General features: G+C 54.3%; 2 protein-coding genes across 9 annotated transcripts in view; one reads left to right on the top strand and one right to left on the bottom strand.

Annotated features, from left to right (window-relative positions):
• Positions 1-489: 489 nt before the first annotated feature.
• On the bottom strand, positions 490-12,442 carry LOC128337940 (lysine--tRNA ligase-like). 7 transcript variants are annotated; one of them, XR_008312478.1, is made up of 14 exons: positions 12,143-12,442; positions 11,338-11,503; positions 10,407-10,500; positions 8,311-8,497; positions 8,035-8,160; positions 6,905-7,024; positions 6,519-6,681; positions 6,256-6,429; positions 5,785-5,870; positions 5,102-5,187; positions 4,644-4,770; positions 2,723-2,881; positions 1,963-2,118; positions 960-1,097 (listed from the first exon to the last, which is right to left on the bottom strand). XR_008312478.1 is itself a non-coding variant. In XM_053279677.1 (13 exons), the coding sequence occupies exons 1-13, from the start codon at positions 12,350-12,352 to the stop codon at positions 506-508; spliced, it is 1,821 nt and encodes a 606-aa protein (XP_053135652.1). In that variant the 5' UTR covers positions 12,353-12,440; the 3' UTR covers positions 490-505. The 7 variants fall into 7 exon arrangements, 4 of the variants coding, with proteins under 4 accessions (XP_053135652.1, XP_053135653.1, XP_053135654.1 ...); XR_008312479.1 differs by having other exon boundaries at positions 2,723-2,791; positions 12,143-12,441; XM_053279677.1 differs by lacking the exons at positions 1,963-2,118; positions 2,723-2,881 and adding an exon at positions 490-643 and having other exon boundaries at positions 954-1,097; positions 12,143-12,440.
• Positions 12,443-12,529: 87 nt separating this feature from the next.
• The window catches only part of RBM19 (RNA binding motif protein 19), a 63,102-nt gene continuing 54,371 nt past the window's right edge, over positions 12,530-21,260 (top strand). Inside the window, exons 1-7 of one of the 2 annotated variants that reach the window (XM_053279658.1) lie at positions 12,531-13,031; positions 14,040-14,222; positions 15,590-15,715; positions 15,888-15,926; positions 17,394-17,610; positions 19,722-20,014; positions 20,290-20,370. In XM_053279658.1, coding sequence (XP_053135633.1) covers positions 12,996-13,031; positions 14,040-14,222; positions 15,590-15,715; positions 15,888-15,926; positions 17,394-17,610; positions 19,722-20,014; positions 20,290-20,370 — 975 coding nt within the window. In that variant the 5' untranslated portion in view covers positions 12,531-12,995. Of the gene's footprint in view, positions 13,032-14,039; positions 14,223-15,589; positions 15,716-15,887; positions 15,927-17,393; positions 17,611-19,721; positions 20,015-20,289; positions 20,371-21,260 lie in introns of both variants that reach the window. The other variant, XM_053279659.1, reaches the window with a different exon arrangement.

The raw sequence follows: 21,260 nt of genomic DNA on the forward strand, positions 1-21,260 counted from the left end.
TTTTGAGGAGCGTAATTAAAAACAAACACACACCAAAACGGTCCGTAGGGCTATATTGCAACCTCTTCAGGGTGAAGTGGTTCTGGAAGTAAAGCTGTTTTAAAGTTGGGCAGGGAAGTGTTCTGTGTGGGTTCTCCACACCTTCCCTTGAGAGGCACCTTGGCTGGCCGGCAGGGGGCATCTTGCTCTGCTTGGCGGAGGGACTGGCTTGCGATGGGCTGCAAGAGGCGTGCCGTGCCTGGGTCCAAGGGTGAGCCAGCCCTACGAAGCAGTGGGTCTCTCTCCCGGCTGACCGAGCTGTTCTTCTTCCCCAGCCTGATGTTAGGGTGTCTCAGTGTCACCCGCATGACTACTGAGAGCAGCAGAAATGGGGAGAGGAAGAGGCCCAAAGCAGTTGCATCTGTATCCAACTGACGCTTGCCATCCAGTTAAGGCTCCTGTGTTCTCACCCCCACCAGAAACCACAAAGGAGAATTCTCAAGTCAAGAATGGCAGAGTGACACCTTTATTCACAGCTGGGGAGGTCGTGCCCCTGGCCCCGGCCTGTTCCTCCTCCTCCATTGGATGACACCGAAGTGCCCTTGGCAGACTGCGCTGCCTCCTCCTGGTCTTTTGGCCTCATGGCGGGAAACAGCAGCACTTCCTAGAAGGAAGAGGGGAGTGCTCAGGGCAGGTAGCACTGCCCTCTCCCCACCCTCCTTTGCCTTTTCAGGGGGGCTGGTGGGGCTTCTCCCACGCAAGAGCCAGAGAATAAAGCCCATGCCGTGCACACACAGTCCCAGTGCCAGGGAGGCAGGGCTGGCTGCATCTCCTGAACGCAGCAGCAGCAGCAACAGCAAGAGACACACGTGTGCATCGGAGCTGCCTCCATGCTGCAGAGGCGGGTGCAGGCTTGGCTAAAGGCCCTCTGGTCTCTCACGGCCCTCGGCACCCAGCCGGAAGCCCACCATTACCTTGATGTTGTTGGAGTCCGTCAAGAACATGGCAAGGCGGTCAATGCCCATGCCCCAGCCGGCTGTCGGGGGCAGCCCGTATTCTAGAGCCGTGCAGAAGTTCTCGTCAATGGCCATCGCCTCACTGTCGCCAGCAGCTTTTGCCTGGGGTAGGGAAGCCACGACAGGCCGCCAAGGTCATCCATGGAGCCAGAGTCCAACAGCAAATGCACCAGAGCTTCCCCGCCCCTCCAGGCGGCCCTGGAGAGAGGCAAGCAGCTCTCCTGGAGGGGATCCGCTCAGGGAAAGGGGGCAGGAGGGCTGGAGACCTCTCCCTGCTGCCACACAGCACTGCAGAGAGGTCAGAGGGAGGGGGGTGCCTCGGCAAGGACCCCACGTGGGCCTTTGGGCTGCTCTTGGGACTCCAGCTCCCATCAGCCCCAGCCACTGTGGGGGCCAAGCGTCAGGGATGGCGACAGGAATCGTAGCCCAAACTCTGCAGGGGGGCCAAAGTGGTGCAACTCTGAGGCCCAGATGGCTCGAGGTGGTTCACAGAAACAAGATAAAATAAATCACCCATCCAAAATGACTAACATTCCAGCTGTTGAAAACCATTTAAAAATGAGCCACGCAGGCCGGGCTAGAGGTGTCTCTTTTAGAGGCTGGCCGAGCTCTTCAGCCTCCTCAGGGATCTACAGGTGGCGGGGGGAGGAGGAGCCCCCGCCGCCTCCCCCCACTACCCAGGAGCAGCTCCCCAAGGCCCTCTCTGGAGAGCCTGTGCCCAGAGCTCTGCCCAAGGCTGGCCCCACACCAAGACACGGAAGCCTGGGCTGGCCCACGCAGGGACCACGCTGGCTCTGCTCCCAAGGCGCCCCCCGAGCTCCACCATCCAACCCTCCCCTCCCGCACTGGGCTCACTGCCTGGGAGAGTCCCCTCTTCTTCTTCTTCCCAATCAGCGGCTGTGCCAGAACTTATCCATCAGTCCATCCATACTTGATCACAGTCACAGACAGGTAAATTGGTACTCACCGTGAAGGTGTCTTCTGGCTGGTGTAGAAGAGGTCACCCAAGCTTGGGGGGGATTACATCCCCCCACATGCTCCAAAAGGCAGGAAGTAGTCCTACTTGAAGATCCTTAACCCAGTGCATGTGGGCGGATCTCCTCAGTGCTTAAAACAGCTCAAGCTACAGAATGAAAACCACAGAACATAACAGAGAATATACAACAATATACGAACCATAATGCAGAGAAAGACAGAAAAACTGTCCCCCTATAACCAGATCATCAGCTGCAGCCTCACACAACCCGGGCGGGCCTTGGGTGACCTCTTCTACACCAGCCAGAAGACACCTTCACGGTGAGTACCAATGTACCTTTCTCGGCTGGTGTAGGAGGTCACCCAAGCTTGGGACATACCACAGCACCAACCACGGGAGGGAAAATACCCAAGCTGCAGCAACTGAGCCGGAAGGACCCGTTGCAGGACCCTCCGACCAAATGCCGCTCTGGCAGCTTCATGTTCATCCCACTTGTAATGCCTTGAAAATGTAAAAGGCGATGACCAAGTAGCTGCCTTGCAAATCTCTTCAAGGGACGTCAGTGAAGATAACACAGCGGAAGTGGCTGCCGATGTAGTTGAGTGTGCCGTAATCTGGCCAGGCACCGGAAGTTTCTGGGCTTCGTACAACACCGTAATGCATGAACGGACCCATCGAGCGATAACGGCTGTAGAGACCTTGCATCCCATCTTAGAAGCCTTAAAGGCCACAAAAAGAGCATCCGACTTACGAAAAGCCTACGTCCTGTCAATATAGATCTTCAGCGCCCGCCTGACATCCAGATGGTGCCACTCCTTCTCTGCAGGGTGACGAGCATCCGGACAAAAAGAAGGTAATTAAATGTCCGCCTCACGATTAAACTGTTATTATTTTCTTTTTTCTTTAGTAACTAGAGAAAATTAATAGTAGTAGAATACCAGGTGAAGAATAGATTGGAAATAGTCAAAAATAATAGGAATATAAGCAAAAGAAAAGAAGAGGCCTAGTAAACAAGGCCAGAGCCAGCGAGCTGTAATGCGAGCTCCTTCTGGAGCAAAGGCCGGAAGTAGGACTGAGGACGAGATCCGCCCACATGCACTGGGTTAAGGATCTTCAGGTATGACTACTTCCTGCCTTTTGGAGCATGTGGGGGGATGTAATCCCAAGCTTGGGTGACCTCCTACACCAGCCGAGAACAGCACAGTTTACAAACAGAAGCCCAGCAAAATAAACCGACAATAGCAATAATAGCAATAGCACTTACATTTATATACCACTTTATAGCCGGAGCTCTCTAAGCGGTTTACAATGATTTAGCATATTGCCCCCCCAACATTCTGGGTACTCATTTTACCGACCTCGGAAGGATGGAAGGCTGAGTCAACCTTGAGCCCCTGGTCAGGATCGAACTTGTAACCTTCTGGTTACAGGGCAGCAGTTTTACCACTGCGCCACCAGGGGCTCATAACAAGGTTATGATACTGTGGTTAAACACACAGATCAGCTAGAAATGATTCCTAATGAGCTCCTGGCGAATTTTACTGGCTATTAAACAGAATTTAGCCACATTATACGCTCTTGAATCATTCTGGTCAGTTAAAAGATCAAGATTGCCCCCTGCTAACTGGGCAAAGAGGCACCTTTTACCGTGGTGATTCTCTTTATTTAGCAGGGGGAGAGTAACTGGCCCTATCCACCCCCAGCACAGTACTTCCAGTGACTGTTGCTGGTGTGTGTCTTATGTTTTTTTTTAGAATGTGAGCCCTTTGGGGACAGGGAGCCATCTTATTTGTCATTTCTCTTTGTAAACCGCCCTGAGCCATTTTTGGAAGGGCGGTATAGAAATTGAATTATTATTATTATTATTATTATTATTATTATTATTGTTAAACCATCTGGATGACAACTAATAAAAGAAATTCTATTTTTTTGTCATATGTCTCGGTAAAACTGTTCGAGCGAACACTGGACCTTGGTTGCCAAATGGCCACCAACAGGAAGAGAGCCCTGGTCAATTTGAGGCTCCACAGCAGATCTCCTTTGCCTGAGATGCTTGGCCGTGGGCAGCGCTATCAATGCAGAAGGGGAGAAACCCTAACGATGCCGTCTCTCCTCCAACTCTCTTTCCCACCTGGAGTGGTAGGTATCCATTAGCACAAGTGGTGCTAAACCTACAGGGTGTGGAACCAGCTTCAGCCAGAATTCAAAGCGAATGATCTGTGCTCTGGCCTCTACTTTCGGCAGCAGAGCTTCCACACGAAGGACAGCACTAGGCACACAGCAGGGTACTCGAAAAATGTGCCTCAGGAACTTAGACTGCACAGATTCCACCAGAAAGAAGTCAGAGTTGGGCTCCATAGAAGGAGCTGTGCTTGTACTTCAGCCGGAAAACATTTCATTGCGGAGGGGATAAACTGGGCACCCCTCGAGTGGTGGAAGGGCCGACTTCCTTGGGCACTCTTGTGTGCTCTATGGGCAGCCCTTCTGCCTGTGGCCTGGACGATGTGCCAGAACGAGGGAGATGCATTTTTGAGAAGGGACCAGGCCACACACTTGGGGCAAGAGCACTGCGCAGGGCAGTGATGGTCCTTCAAGGCCCGCCCCCCCCCCCGGGCAGCCCCTCTTCCAGAGCACGGCTCCAGCAGGCACCTCTCGCCCAGAGTCCTCCATACCTTGGCCTGGTCTTCAAAAAGCTGCCGCTGCAGGAAAGGGTCGTTCAGCTCCGTGTAGGCATTGCAGACCTCCTTCTTCATCACAAACAGCTCAAAGCGCTCTGTCAGGCCTGGGTGGAGGCGATGCCTGTGCAGACGGCAGAGGAGAGCAAGGACTAGCCCCACCACCACCACCACGTCGGCTCCCCTAGGCCAGGCCAAGGAGACCCCTCTGCAGAGAGCTCCCTTGGCCACCACGGCCCCATCAGACACACTGGTTGCATTTCCCCAGCCTGCATTGTTTAGGGGAAGAAGCTTGAACCACCCCCGTCCAGCCCATTCTCCAAACTGCCAAGGCTTTTATTAGGGACTCAAAATCTGCCTCTCAAACACTTTAACAAGAATCTGCCCTTGTGCCAGACGGTGGGCTGCGCAAGGTGCTGACGGAGTGCCCTCCCCCCCACTTCTGCCCTACCTACCACTTGGCCAGGGGGCTCATGATCTGGGGGTGGTCACAGATAAACGTGGGGTTGATGCAGCCGACTTCCAAGCACTTCCCCACCAGCTGTAAGACAAGAGGAAAAGGGTGTGGGGAGAGGAAGAGGAGGGAGTGGGGCCCATGAGTCAAGCAAGCGCTTCCTTGGGGGGAAGCTGCAGGTCTCTGGAAGGGGGCGGGAGCCTTGCTGGCAGCTTGCAGGAGCAACTGGTCTCCCGGGGAGAGCGCAGCCACCTGCCCAGCAGTGTCAGGCGAGGAAAGGAGCTGGGGCTCAAGGACAAGTCCCGCCGGGGCAGGCCAGCTGGGCCCTTCTGCTCGGGGCTGGTGAGCTCAGCGCCCCTCCTGAGGTGGGCCTGAGTCCACGCCCCCCCTCGGCCCCACCCCACAGGAGGCACTGGCTGCCAGGCCCCTCCAGCTTGGACTGGACAGGCAGGACGGCAGCCACCGGGCCCTGCACTCTCCTGGGCACGCAGGGCTCTGACTGGACCCCAGGAAGCCCCCTGCCTCCAGGGGGAAGGAGGGAGGCTGGCTCTCGGCGGCAGAGTCTGGGGAGCCCAGCCAAGGCCAAGCAGGACACCTGGGGGGGGGGAGAATCCACCAGCAACTGCCAAGCAGGCCAGGCAGCCTCCAGCAGCAGAGGGGCCCCTTGTCGCCGTCTCCACTTGCCTTGTCCAGGAGCCTGGCTGCAGTCCGCGGGGCAGGGCAGGAAACCCCTCTCTCCTCACAGGCCGCGTCAAAGAACCGGCGAGCCTCTGTGTGCACAAGGCAGAGGCAGGGTGAAGCTGCTGCTGCCGCCGCCGCTGGATCCCTTCCCTGTCCCCACCAAGCAGAAAGCTGAAGAGCATGCAGGGCGCAGCCAGCACAGAGCCCGACTCCCTGGCAGTGTCACCAGGCCCGACACCCCAACTCTCAGGAGAATACATCCTCTCCTCTCTCCCCCCCCCCCCCCGATTTCCCATTGAGACAAACAGGGACGCAGGCAAGGCACAAGGGAGGAGGCGGCGGCGGCAGGCAGCGCTCTGAGTTCCCACCGGGGTCAACTCCTCCCCATCATTCGAGTTGCCCATCACTCGTTGGACCCTTCGGCGGTGGGACGGGGCAAAGAGAGAGGGCCGCATCTCCCCACCCCCCCATCACCTTCCGTCTGGAACTGATCCGCTGCAGGGAGCTTCTCGCCCAGCACTCTCTCCAGCTCGCCCACCAGACTGATCTTCCGGAAGGGAGGGGTGAAGTCGATTTCACACGCCGGGCCCTCTGGGCCTTCGGGGTGATACTTTATCTTGTAGCCACCAGTGACGTGGTTCACCAGCCCTGCCGGAGAAGAGCAGCACAGGCCTCTTTCCTGCCCACATTCACCCCCAACAGGCCCCCCCACCCCACCCCCCACCCCCGGGACCAACCTGAAAGCAGCTGTTCTGTCATCTCCATCACGTCGTAGTAGTCGGCATAGGCCATATAAAATTCACAGGTGGTGAACTCTGGGTAGTGCATCAAATCGATGCCTTCGTTCCGGAACTGGCGCCCAATCTCAAAGACCCGGTTCATTCCACCCACCACCAGCATCTGAAACACACCAAGCCAGTTGGTCTCACTTCCTGTGCTAAGAGACGTGGGATCTCAGCGGCTCTGGGAAGCAACCTGCTGCCTGGCTGGGAGTGGCGCCTCCCACGGCCTCTCCACCCTCCCATGCCCCCTCCCACCCCACCCGGTGGACACAGGCCAGGCCCTCACTTTGCCCCACAGCTGTGCCCAAACCTCAAGCCAGCCAGCAGAGGGCGCTCTCTACCTTGTGGTAGAGCTCTGGAGCCATTCTCATGTACAAGTTCATGTTCAGCTCCTGGTGGTAGGTAACGAAGGGCTTTGCCACAGCCCCGCCAGGGACGGGGCTCATCATGGGAGTCTCAACCTAGCCAGGGAACAAGAGGGCCACCATCACGCCTCCTCCTCCTCCTCGGGTTGGGCAGCAGCCCACCTGCCCTCACACCACCCTTCCAGTGCTTGATGGAAATGGAGCCTGGGGCAGTCCAAAGTCAAAACGGAAGCCACAAAGCACAGCCACAAAGCACAGGGGACAACTCCCACCCTCCTCAACCACAAGGCATCCTCAGCTGCCTTTGGGTGGCTAGCAGGTGAGGGGAGTGTTAGCCCATCACCCCCTGGGGACCCAGGTCTGAGCACCCCTGCCACAAACGATGCAACAGTTGAGCGCTGATACCCTCAGAGGGAGGAACTGAGCCAGGGTGCCGAGCATGGGGCCTTCTCCAAGTGAGCGACAAAGACACAGTTCCAGACCACGGCGGCTCACACCCTGGCAGCGAGGGGCCACTCTGCACAAGAGGCCAGTCTCAGGGTTTCTCTCTCTGCTTGCTGAGGCCCAAGGCACACGGAGCTGGGTGCACCTAATCAGGGCCGACTAAAGCTCTGGGGCTTTCACTGTGACCCAGTGTTAACTGAGACCTTCCCTTCCAAATGACTGAGTCTCTGCAGCAGACCCTTCAGGGCTGTTTTCCCTCCGGGAGAGGAGGAGAGGTTCCCTAAGGGAAAACGGCTCAGAAGGCGAGGAGTGCCTGCTTTGCAGGCCAAAAGCCACACACATCCAGCCCTTGACGGCTTCTCCAGGCAGGGCCGAGGAAAACCCTTCTTGGCCTGAAATCCTGCAGAGTCACTCTCAGCCATGCAGACATCACTAGACGAGATGAATCCACAGCCTCGCTTGGTCCACAGCCGCGTCTCCAGTCCCTCAGCAGCCACTCCTGGTGAATCATTCACTGTGGCCCGGTTTGCTGCAGCCCTTCCCATTCCACTCTCTCTTCTCCCCCATTAGACTTACTCCGATCCATCATTAGTATTCACTCCCGCTCCAGACCTCTACAAGCGATCATGGGATAAAAAAGTCTACGAAGGAGAAGGACATACCTCCAGAAAGCCCAAAGCATCTAGGAAATTGCGAAGGAATGCTACAATCTTTGCACGGACTATGAATTTATGTCTCACATCATCATTAAGCATTAGATCCAGGTATTTCTGCCGAAATCTGGTTTCCTGGAATGGAAATGGCCAGATTTAGAGCGGACCAAAGCAAAAGCAAAGCCGAGACAATACTCCGGGGATACCAACATGAGCATGCGCGCGCGCACACACACACACACACACACACACACACACACACGACTCAGCTGCCAGACACGCTACCTTGTCTTTGAGCCCAAAATGGAGGTGAGGCAGCATGCGGAGGCACGGAGACAGCAGGGTCATTTCATAGGGAAGGATGCTCAACTCCCCTCTCTGAGTCTTCCCAGGACTCCCTTGGATCCCAACAATGTCTCCACGACGAATCTTGTTGGTGATGTGCGTGTACTCTTCTTCAGATTTGTAGCTTCTGCAAAGAAAACAAGGTGTCTTATTACTTACTAGTAATTTTAAGCCCGTTAAATTAACAGGCGCTAGTAGGGTTGTGTCGATTTGTTTGTTAGATCTGTATTTCATCCTCAGCAAGGGTTTTTTCTTTTTCTTTTTTGGGGGTGGGGTGGGTGGGTGCTTGTGTGTCACTTTATCTTTTGCCGTTTGGACGGATGGGGCCCGAAAATTCATGCCCTTTGCTGTGTTTGCTACCCGTGCCGCTGTCTTTTCTCTCCCCGCGGTCGGGCCGGACCTGGCGTCACCGCCTCTACCCTGCCCGCGGCTTGGCCGGTCCCGTTGCCGCCGCCTCTGTCCTTCCACGTGGCCGGGCCAGACCCGCCGCCGCCCAGAGTGCTGCTCCCCGCCCCTACCCTCCGCGCGGCTTGTCCGGTCCTGTTGCCGCCGCCTCTACCCTCTCCCCGGCTTGTCCGGTCCCGTTGCCGCCGCCTCTGGCCTCGCCACGGCCAGCCCGGGCCCTCTGCCTCTGGCCTCCCTGCGGCTGGGCCGACCAACCAGGCAACATGGCCGGCTGGTGCCAGCAGTCGTGTCTCCCTCGGCTGTTCTGGGCATGTGCGCCGCGCATGCCCAGAACAGCCGAGGGAGACACGGACGCAGACACCATCCTTCGAAGACACAGACGCACGCCAGGCACTTTATTATATAGGATTTATTCATTCAATTTATATATTGCCCTTCCAAAAATGGCTCAAGGTGGTTTGAAATAATAAATAATTTGAAACAGAGAAATAATAAATAAATAAGATAAATAAAGATGAATCCCTGTCCCCAAAGGGCTCACAATCTAAAAAGAAACATAAGACAGACCCCAGCAACAGTCATTGGAGGGATGCTGTGCTGGGGGTGAAGAGGGCCAGTTACTCTCCCCCTGCTAAATAAAGAGAATCACCACGTTAAAAGGTGCCTCTTTGTTAAGCTAGCAGGGGTAACTTTTACTGAACTAACTCCCCTCAGGAAGCACCAGAGCACTGAACATGAGGCAGCTGGACCTGTCTGCAGAACTCAAGAGTCCATCTGGGTGGACAACCCATGAAGAGCCCCTAGGCAAGAAGGTGCAACTGACTGAAAGGCCATACTAGGACAGAGGGACTGTTTTCCAATGCAACGGAGGCATCTGCAAGTGTAACAACAGCATCTCTGTGGTTTAGAAATGTTTAAGGGACATAATACCACTGTAGCAGTGATTCCGACACTTCAGATCAAGAGCACGCTCTGGAAGCCGCAGTGAGAGCCAAGGCCATGGGAGACTACTTCTCCTGGGAACCCTTTGGCAGTAGTGTGTGTGGATGTTTCAGAAAGACAGCCAAAGGATCACACAAGCGCAGCTCTCTCCTGTCAAGCCCACCCTCTTCACCCTGCCCTTTGCCTGACCTGCCCCACTGGCAGCTGCAATCTCCTGGTGTGGTGGTTGTACACAACATGGCAGCAAGATACCACTCCACACAAGTGATCAAGCTGCTCTGGCCATGAGGAAATACCAAAGCCACCCACATGAGGAAAGGTGCAGGAATATATCTATCAAGAGACTTCTTTAAAATTTCACAGCCACGTATTACTGACACTGATTAAGGAAGGCATAGCCATAGATCACAAGAACTCCTGTTTCACACTCAGCACAGATATCCAAGAACGGAAGAAGGCAGTTGGCAATGCAGAATTGCTTGCCCCTTCTGAGAAACTCTGCCAATGCTTGAGAGAGACACGGTCAATGCGGGATGACCACCCCGGTACAATTATCCTGTGCCATTCTCGTCCCCATTGTAACACATCTCTAATTTAATTTCCTCTTTCAGGCTCATGGAAAGCACAAGGACTGAGTTAGGAGTCAGAAAAGGCAGCTGTGCCCTTCTAGTGCTGCTGGCAAACCTCACCTGGAGCTTGACTTAACTTGCAACTTCGCTCCCTCCCCATGAAGGTCGTAGAAGACCAGGTTCCCTCCATGGGCACGTTTTGCGGAGATCCGACCTAAATGAAAATACACACAGAAGGGACAGCGGGATGAGGAACCCTCTCATGCTCACAGTAATGAAGGTACCATTTCACGGCCAAGAGCAAAACTAGAGCAGGAGTGCACAACTCCAATGCCCCAGTAGGCCAGAACCAACCACGATTTAGTGTGCAGGGGGAAAGGTCCATTTTCTGGCCCATGATTATGTTCAGATTAATTAACAATATTAATGAAAGCAAGAATTAGCTACTTATGAATCTCCCCCCACCCAATTTTAATCAAGAATAGTGACTGCAAAATAGGCCCTGTCCCTGCTCAGTCCGTGGGGTACCTGGAGTGCAAGCCAGCCCCAAATAAATGGCAAGTCCTCTCCTCCCTAAATTGTTGTTGCTTTCAAGTTGCAATCCTAGGCATGCTTACTTGGGAGCACTGTTCCCTCTAAGGTGTGCACACATGCCTGCACTCACAAGTTTTTGGGTGTCTGCTCAGTTCATTGCGCAGGCCTGCTCTAGAGCAACTGGAGTTCTCTGCTCCAGTGGGAACACACTCAGAGTGGTAACAGAACAACAAGTCACCATCTCACCTGGCAGGATCAAGACCCAACTAGTCCAGCATCCCGTTTCACATAGTAGTCACCAAGTTGTCTCTGGGAAGCCCAGAAGTGGGGCAGCTGGACAGCCTGACACTGGCCACCCCAGTCTGGGTGGAGTTGGCATTTGTTGCCCCAGTGGCAAGGGCAGAGTTTTCTTGCTAGCCTTGAAGCTTCCTCCAAGCACCACCACCCCGCCCCCCCCCGAGATAATCCACTGTAGAATCAAGACTTGCCCGTCGTGCTCTTCCCAGTGAGCCTTTACCTGCCACTCTCACCGTGACGCTGGGCAAGTGCTCTCCCGCCTGCAAGCAGCTGTACTTCTCAACGAAGGCAGGAAGGGGCAGATCCACACGGAACTGGTGTGGATAAGGGTCCTCAGCGGTGCCCCTCAGCTGCTGGACAGCCCGGCTCCGGGCCTGGTAGTAGTGCTGCAGGGTAGAGAGAAGGCCAAGCAAGGGGCAGGCAAGGGCCCCAGTGAGCAGAGCCACACGAGAGCTGCAGGCCGCCCATAGGTGGGTGCTACCCGGGGGCCAGGCCCGGCAGGCGGAGGCGCTCCTGCATCTCCAGGCGGCTGCCTTGTGAAGGTACCGCCTCCTCCTCCTCCTGGGGAGCCGGCCACGCAGCAGAGGACCAAGTGCCCGGAGGAGGAGGAGGAGGACACTTGCTGGTGCCTGCTGCGGCAGCAGAGGAGCCCACAGATCCCTCTTGCGGGGAGTCCCAAGCGGGTCGACGACTACAACTCCCAGAACCCCCAGCCAAAGGCCACTGCAGCTAGGGTTGCTGGGAGTTGTAGTGAACACCACCCCCTGGGAATCCCTTCGAGGGAGCAGTGGGGAGCCCAGTGCGTGTGTTCTCGGGGGCGGAGCCAGGCAGCCCACGCTCCAGCCAGAGCACGAGGGGGCTCAGCCCGCCTGCGCAGCTGCTCCTCCCCCCGGGGGTGCGCGCATGCGCTTCTTCCTCTTCCCTCCCTGGGGGCGCCTCCCAGTGGGACCGGGAACTACAACTCCCGTCAGCCTCAGCAGCGTAGCGACGCTCCAGCGCCTCCCCCGGGCCCGGCCGCGACTTACTTCGGGGGACCCGCCGCCCTCCGCCGCCTCCTCGCCGCGGCCCTGCCAGTGCCCCGCGGGCTCTCCAGGCACCGCCTGCGCCCCCGGCGAGAGACCCGGCCTGCTCCAGCGCCTCTTCCCCGCCCCCGAGGGCGGCCCGCCCAGCGCCCGCCTGCAGCACCAGGTCCGCACCGGCCCCGCCAAGAGAAGGCCGCGGGCCGAGCCCATCATGGCCGCCCAGGCAGGCAAGACCGCCGGCGCCGCTGGTGCTGCAGGAGCCAACCGCTAGTCTCGGCCCTTCCGGCCTCTGGGAGCCGCTCTAGCGCCAAGCACCTCTATGCTCCCTGTACCGGCCAATGAGAGGCGCACCAGGCCGCCAGTCAATCAGAGCGAGCCTTGCAATAACTTCCAGGACCCGCCGCCCAATAAAATGTCCAGCCGCAACTCAACTTGCGTGAGGCGAGGGGAATCCGGTTAATGCCACGTGCACGGGGACCAATGGGAGCCTGAAAGGGATTTTCCCCAAATGCAGGGAGTTCTAGCTTCAAAAACCAGAGGGAAGGGAATCCTACCTAAGAAGTGATGAAATGCAGAGGGAAATTCAGCCGATGCAAGGAACGCTAGATGAAGTTTCCTTTCCCGTTGCGGTCTCACCCCCGCCCCACTCCGGCCGGAAGTGAGAGCCTCGAGGCGGTCCCTTCGAGCGGTTTCCGGGACGGGTGGCTGGCCTTAGTGCGCAGGCGCGCCTGCTGGCCAGGGGCCCTGGGAGTACCACGTGATCGCGCGGAGGTCGCAACATGGCGGCGCCCACCGCGGCGTGTGACTGACTGCGGGAGGCGGCAAGAGAAGCCCCCGGGCCGGGCGAGGCGGCGGCATGTCGCGGCTGGTAGTGAAGAACCTGCCGAGCGGGGTGAGCGGGACGCAGCACCCGGGTGGGGCGGGCCGGCAGAAGGGCCTGCCAATGCTGCTGCGGCGTGGCGCCCCCCCAGCTCCGGGCTGGCTCGCCGCCCCCCTCCGCGCTGCCTGCTGGGCAGTTGGGGAGCCGCTCCGTGCCCTGGAGGAGGGTCTGATCGGAGGCGGGGAGGCTGCCCGTCCGGAGCTCCCGGGAAGGGCCGGCGGGGCTCGTGTCGCCTGCGTGGATGTCTCCCTCTGAGACCTGGAGGGAAGCGGCCCCGTGTAGACGTAGCCCCCTCGTATGCGGGACACACCAGCCCCGTCGGGTCCCTCCTTGTCAGCCGGCTCCTCAGGACGGCACGAGACTCGCTCCCTTGGCGCTCTCTGCTCTCTCGTACACATTAGATGAACACGGATCCCTTTCCGCTGGTGTCTTGCTCTCTTTCCCTTAGTACCTTAAAATCACATCCCCACAGCCCCTCGCCTGCTGGGTGCAGGGAGCAGTTTTGTTGGTATGAGCATTCACCTCTTGGAGGGAGACCGGAAAGGTTTGTGTTGCTTGCACAGAGCAAATGGCTATTTTAAAATCTAGAACCTGAGTAATGACAGGCACCTGTGCTGTTTTCATTGGATTGGATGTTGATTTATAAGCTGATGCATATTGGAGGCCCTTCTTGCAAACTGTTGCCTTTTGAACCTAGTGGTCCATGTGATACACAAGGCAATGCTGGTGTTTTGGAACAGCTGGCACATCCATGCGTGTTGAAGCCAGCCATGGTGGAATTGTGCAGCTCCTTAGGTGGTGCTCCTGACATTGGGAACAAAGCAAGTAGTGCTGTGCAAGTGTGTCTGTGCTGGTTCAACTAGTTTTATATCTGTGCTCTTGCGCAGCACCACTGGGGCTGACTTCCACATGTGCAGCAGTGCTGGCCACTTGGGAATGCAACCCTAACCCTAACCCTTGCACATCATGTGGGCTGCAGTGGATGGATGGATGGATGGTGGATTTCTGCTTTCCCCCCAGATGAAGGAAGAGCGCTTCCGGAAGCTCTTTGCTGCCTTTGGGACGCTGACAGATTGCAGCTTGAAATTCACCAAGGATGGCAAATTCCGCAAATTTGGATTTATTGGATTTAAATCGGAAGAGGAGGCTAAAGCAGCACTTGCCCATTTCAACAAAAGCTTTATAGATACAGCCAGAGTTGTGGTGAGGTGCCTTTAAAATAGAGAATAACATCTTTACAATTTGTGTGTGTAATGTTCAGGTTTATTTACTTGGACTGTGGCTTGATTAGCTCTGAGGGCAGAAAAGGGGAAGAGGAATTCTGCAAGCTACCCAACCCAATTCCTTGTTGTAGGAGAGCCCGTAAATCCAGACTGGGTAGTTTGGTATCCATCTAGTAGGGTTCTCTGCAGACTGTCATGCAGTTGGGAGAGACAGAAGCAGGACAAAGAATGTCATACTCTTCTTGCTTTTTCCTTTCATATTCACAATGAAGAAATTGTTGCTCCAGGCTGGAGGGTGAGCTGGCAGTAGGAATTGTGAATATTTGTATACCACTTATCTGCACAACACATCAGCTGTGGTGGCGCAGCGGGGAAGCAACTTGCCTAGGGAGCAAGAGGCTGGTAGTTCGAATCCTTGCCGGTGTGCTTCCCAGACTGCTTAGTAAATATATATTTGTAGTCACTTATATCAGGCAGCAACGATATCAGAAGGTGCTCCAGGCGGATGCTCACTTCAGTGAGGCAAAGGTATCTTCTCACACTGAGTGGGAGGAAGGCAATAGTAAACCACTCCTATATTCTACCAAGAAAAGATGGCACAATCTTTCCTTTCCTTTTAAAATCTGTATAACAGTTCTTGTTATGGTTCCCTGTCCAAAGGAGACACTAGCAACAGCCACTGGGAGGGATGCTATGTTGGGAAGAATAGAGACAGTTGCTGTCTTGTTAAAATATAAGAGAATCACCTATTCTGTAAGGGCGGTCTAGAAATCGAACAAACAAACAAATAAATAATAAGTTTGTCTTGACCTAGTTAGAAGGGGCTAGAAGAAACTGTGTGGGTCAAAACAGGCTGAAAAGGGAGCTGCCTCATAGTGCTGTAGTGAGGAGACGCTTCATTTTCAAGCACGTTGCAATTGGGAGTGGTAAATGTCATCTTGTGTTCAAGTTTTGTGTGATGTTTTGTTTTTCCTAGTCTCATTGGGAGCATGGTAATGATGCTCTCTCTCCAAAATACAGGAAAATGAAAAACAGCCTAAGGGAGTTAAAAACCTGCATCTGTAACATATATATCCAGATAAATGGACAGGTTACTAATTTTTTTAATAATGTAATTTGGAGAAACTTCAGCAGTATCCAGTACATGTTGAAATGTGCTTATTAAATGTAAAGTTTTATCTCAGATATTGCTTTCCTGGCTTTTATTTGTGTACCTTTTAAAATTATATTAAATATTAAGAAACAAAAACACAACCAACTATCTATCAGCCTCCAAATCTTGGGAGTCAAAACACGAGTGCCCTTCCTTTACCACAACTATATCATTTCAACTCCAACTCTTCACAGGTTGAGTTCTGTAAGTCTTTTGGGGACCCACTGAAAGCTAGAGCTTGGAGTAAACACTCCCCAAAACACCCGGTGTTGAAGCAAGCTCTCGAGACTGAGGGTTTAAGCCATACGGAAGCAAAGCAAGTAAGAATGACTCTTCTTTTTCTGCTTAGCCAAAAATGTTGTGGGGAAGGACAATATTTGTGGGATGCTGTTTTCTGGACTCTGTCCCTCGTTCTCCTGAGATCTGTCAGGTTATTAAGTGACATCAAGTGTTTGTGCCATTTTACAGCAAGCATTTCCCCCCCTTCTCCAGGATAAAAAGAAAAAGAACCAAACAGGAGAGTTGAAAGAGGTAAGTCTAAAGCATTTGCAGGGGGGTCACGATGTGGAAGAGCTTGGCTTAGAGATGGTTTGGTAGACGAATCCCATGAGAGTGGGAAGCTGGGCTCTGGGATGAGTGAAGGGAGGCATGTGGCTGTCTTGGGGGCCCCTTTGCTCTCCGCTGGATGGCTTCCTGCACATATTCCAGGAGCCTTGTGCTGTGGAAGTCCCAATGCTGAAATATCAGGAAGGTCTGCTGGGCCAAGAGGGTGGCATGCTGGCTGGCTGCTTTCTGCCTCCTGCACCTGGGGATGTCTGGCTGGAGCTTGAGTTCCCTCTTTAGAAGCAGAAAATCACACACTCTGCAAGATGGCAATAATAGGGCAAGGGCTGTTCTCAACCCTGACTTATAGATGATGATATTAGAGTACGAGTGTGAGAGAGAAATGCGTATTGAAGGCATATTGGCTGCATTAAATGGCCTCATGGTATTTCAGCGGAAAGCAGAGTGGTGCAAGGTTGCATGCGGTATCCCTGCCTGTCTTGCGTTCCGATGGGGGGTGAGTTTCGGAGAGAAATAGATGAGTTGGAAATGATGGTTCCTGCCTCCCAGTGCCTGGACAGAAGATGTGTATCCTAGTCTTAATCCCAGCCAGGACTAGCTGCCATGCGGCTTCAGAGCCTGTTTTGGATGATAAGAGTTTAGACCTGGTTCTCTGTATGACCACTGCCTCTGGCCACTGGGAGGGGTGGGTTTTTTTTGCTCATTGGTGACTTTGTCCCTGTGGCACTGATCCTTCTGTGATATGATTAGGGAAACCACATTGAGATGGACCATAGATAAAGGTAAGGGCTCGGATGTGGAATGTCTGGTTTACCACTTTGCAAATGTGATTCCATATGTGGGCGACCAAGTTGCCACATTTTCCTTGCTTTCTTTTAAACGTAGAAAGAAATTTACATCTACTATGCTTTGTTCCAAACTGTAGTGCTGGTTTCAGCTTAACTTATTCAATATCCTTATTTTTGAATGTTATTGTATGCTGGGTTTCATTTTAATGTTTTTAAGCTGTATTACGTCGAGTGGTTACAACAATAAACTTCCTCCTCCTCCTCCTCCCCCCTGCTGAGTTTCAACAGCAAGTCCTTAAATATCCTGTGTCAGGAGAGTAGGGTGAGGGCTTCCAAGGTAATGGCTGAGCCCCAACATCCCTCATGTCCGAAATTAAGCCCCGCGTATGAGCCATGCTTTCCTCCACCCCTCCGCTCTGCTGTGTGTACATATACAACCTTCTGTTCCGTCAGAGTGTCTGTCCAGCCCAGGGCTGTTTCCTTGGACTGGCGGTTCCTCTCAAGAATCTCACATAAGCTGCTTTCCAGCCCCAGAATCTCTCTGAGGTGCAGCTGGGGACTCAACCTGGAGTGCTGTGCCGCATCACGGTGGTAACCCTCTCGTATCTTGGTGGTCTCTCTCCCTCTCCCCCATCCCTTCTGACAGCTGGAAAGAGAAGAGACCTTTCAAGATTTCCTGGCGGTGCACCAGAAACGCTCCCAAGTAGCCACCTGGTCTAATGATACACAGACGGAGGATCCTGAGGAGGCCAAAGCAAGGCCAGCGGATGATTATCTGAACTTTGATTCGGATGAGTCTGAAAGCCTCAGTGAGGAGGAAGCTGAGACTGGGGCTGTGGGACGTGATGCTGGAATTTCCCCAGGTAATGGCTGTGTTTGCTGATGGGATGTTTCATGAGTTGTTCATCCTTGAGAAGGGCCCCCACCGCCCCGTGGTTTGTTTTTTGGAAACAGTGGTCTGTCGCTGAACTGAGGCATGGAATAAATGCATGCTTCTGTCTTGTGATCTCTGGGTGAAGTGAGACCTTGTGTCAAGAGACCTGATCTGGCTCAGAACCATGACATGTGGAGGCATTAACTCCCCCCGCCCCCCTGCTGTTTTCCTGTAAAACATTCGCCCAACTCCCCTGGAAGCGATCAGTGGCAAGTATCTACTTGGGAGCAAAGGGCTGCTTTGGTGGGGACCATTTTTAGGGGGGAAGTGGTGCAGCGGGGCATGGCTTACTCGGTCTTGAGTTGGATTGGGCCATCCCTGTGGCTGCTTCTTGACAAAAGAACAAACACGTTCAGTTCACGGCCTGTTCTTCAGCCTGTCTCTTAATGACACAGGCCTCTTGTAAGATAGAACATGGCCTCTTGTCCTAGCAAGCTTGCAGTCTGCATTAGACAAGAGAGAGAGGGCTGGGGGCGGGGGGGGGGCATTCCCAGAGTTTAGCTGGTCTTTGTAGCCAGCCCAAGTTTGTCTTTGTGATAATCGTGCCCTCCCTAAGGAGGGGCAGCGTATTGGATGATGTGACACCCAGTGGGAGGTCCAGTGCGGCTCTGGGGATGAGCTCTGAGCTGGGAAGTGGGGAGGCCGCCTTTCCCTGCCGTGCTGAGCCTGTGCAGTGCCAGCCAGCAGCATCCCTGCCCTCCTCTGGACTCCAGAGAAGATCAAAGACTCCCCTGATCTGCACTCCTCCTGAATTTGTTAGAGGTTGTTGATTTTTACCCACAATAGGTAAAACAGCCGAGCACTAAGGAATGAGCACACACTCCAGTGACAGAGTAGGTAGCAGAGGATGGGTTGGATATTGCAGCTGTTTAGAGAAGACGCATGGAGATCCTTGTGTGACTAAACACTAAATATTTATTGGTTAAATACACTTAGACAGGAAAGACCTATCTCTAATCTAAAGGACTACATAGTGGATAGGTGAGGAGAGAGAGAGAGAGAGATGTTTCCATCTGCTGTCTAGGAGGAAAGGAAGGATTGTGACTCCGCACAGGAAGTGCTGCAGAGTCAGTTCAGGGGTCATAGAGCAGGGACCGAGAGGGAGACCCTGACTCACTGTCTCTACTCCCAATCAATGCCCCTCGTGGTCATTAGGACAGTTGGTGCAGAAGGTGGAGGCACTGGAAGTCCATCTCCAACAGAATTAACCCTCCGAAACGGAATAGATGTGCTGAGTGGTTGCAAGTGCGTTTGTGGGCCTTTGAATGGGGTGGGGCTAGTGGAGGTAGGTGCTGGCACAGCTTAACTTTGCTTAGAAAGGACAGCTTTTCTGGGAAACCAGAGCCCAGTTGCAGTGCACCCACGGATCATGCCGCACTACACTGACATTTCATTTTGGGCACCAGCGCCCGTCTTTGGTGACTCCCAGCTTTCCTTTCAATAAACAAAACAGGATGTTTGTAGCTCCTAGGACCTCAGAGAGAGACTTGAAGGGGTCTGGGCAATGCCTGATCAGACAACTGCTCAAATCTACATGGGCGTATTCAGGAGTCCATTCTTTTGTGGGCCTTGTGCCCATGGAAAGTGCCTAGTGGCTTGCTCAATCGGTGCCTCTGAGAATCTGTGCTCTGCCTCTGGTTGTGCAGAATCTACGTAGGCGGGCTTCAGATCCTAAAGGATGCACAGAGGTCACACAACTCTGCTGCTAGCTCTGCCCAGGATAGCTGGCCGGGCCTTTTTCTCCATGGCATGATGGGAACCCATGATGCAGGAAAATGCTGCACTCCTCACTTGCTCTCCACAAGGACTTGTCACTCTGGGATGCGGTTCCCCCCTCCCTTTTCATAGTGGGTGGTCATAGTATTTTGGAGGAGGCAAGTGTGTGTCGTCCTGCTACTGCCCTCTCTCTTGGCCTTGGGCATGTCCTTTCCCCTCTCCATTGCAACTGAAACTGGGTTGGCTGTGTGTCTATCTGCTAGCCCGAAAGAGGATGTTTCCTTGCTGGAGCTTTGATGCTCTATTCGCTTTTGCAACCACCAGAGAAAACAAGCTCCCAGGGGATGTCTGCAAGCAGCCAGGAGCTCTCGGACATGGATTACCTGAAATCAAAAGTGGTGAAGGATGATGATGAGGACTCTCCTGCATCTGAAGAGGAGAGTGAGACTGAGGAGACCAGCAGTGGGGAGCTTGCAGAGCAAAGGGAGGAGCGGGGAAAGGCGCCAAGAGGTGTGCAGATGGCTGGTTCTGGTCTTTCAGCAGAAGTGGAACTGGGAAAGAGGATCAAGGGTCAGAAGAGGGCAGCGGAAGAGAAGAAACTTGAGCCTCTATCCCAGGTATGTCCTGCCCCACTCCCAGGCAGAATCCGGCGAGCCATGGTGGCTAAATGGGGCCCCTCTGTCTAGGATTGGGCCCTCTGGGTGCTGGGAACAGGCAGGGCAAGCCCGAGACATCCCTGCCCTGCGTGTGGGTGGCTCAGGACCATCGGGCTTGGAAGACGCAGGGCGCTAGCCTTGGCAGACTTTTGCTGCTCTAGTCCAGCAAGGTGCCCTTTCTGGCTGCAGGAAGGACTTCTCAAGGCTACCACTGGCCACGTGTGTTCCTCTTGCAGGTCCAGACTCCTGCCACTGCCAGCCAACCTACCACACCGTACACTGTGAAGCTCCGGGGCGCCCCGTTCAACGTCACAGAGGTACGTGTCTCTTTCAGCCCCTCGGCAAGGGCGGATGGGATTTGGGCAGAAGTCGTCAAAATGCGGGGAGCCTTTGGAGGATGACACTGTCTCGTTCAGGACTGCTGGGGCTTGGGAGGCATGGTTGCTCCTTGGAAGTGCCACTGGTGATCCTGGGAGAGCTGGGCAGTGCCCTTGGAGTGGGGGAGAGTCAGGGCATGGCTGGAATCATGTGGTCCCCAGAGCTTCCAGGGAGCAGGGTGCGAGTTGTGGGAGCCAAGTGGAGCTGTTGGAACGGGAGTGCCAGGTGGAGAAGAGAAGCAAGCCGGCAGCTGCCCAAAGGCCTCACCGCCCCCCTCACCGCCCCTGTGCCTGGAACGGCCTCCCAGAATGCCGCGGTGGTGCTGCCTGAAGCCTTTGGCCCAGCTCTGCACCCCCTGCTTGAATTCTGCCTGCATGCCAGGAATTAAACTCCTGCGTATTCTGGCCTTGGTGATCAGGGCCTCCTGTTCCCTCTCCTTCCTCTGTCTTGTTTTTAACTCTGTGAGCTCCTCAGGGCAGGGACCTTGGTTCTCATTATTTGTAAAGTGCCATGCACAGGAATGGTGGTCTGTCAATAATGCCAGATCAATTTCAGTCTGAGATGTTACTTCTGAGGAAACATGTTTAGATTTGGGCTGTCAGTCTTCTTCTTATTATTATTTATTCGATTTTTATGCCATCCTTCCAAAAATGGCTCAGGGCGGTTTACCCAGAGAAATAACAAATACACTGTATTAAATCCAGTGTTTCGAGTTGTTATTGGTACTTGGGTTTCTTTCTTCCAGAAGTTCTGTTGCTTGGCTGCTTCAGTGATCCAAGCCTGCACCTATTCACTGTCCTTGCTGCTGCCCTCTCTAGGCTCTTGACTC

The sequence above is a fragment of the Hemicordylus capensis genome, chromosome 15, assembly GCF_027244095.1.
Source record: "Hemicordylus capensis ecotype Gifberg chromosome 15, rHemCap1.1.pri, whole genome shotgun sequence".
Taxonomy (NCBI): domain Eukaryota; kingdom Metazoa; phylum Chordata; class Lepidosauria; order Squamata; family Cordylidae; genus Hemicordylus; species Hemicordylus capensis.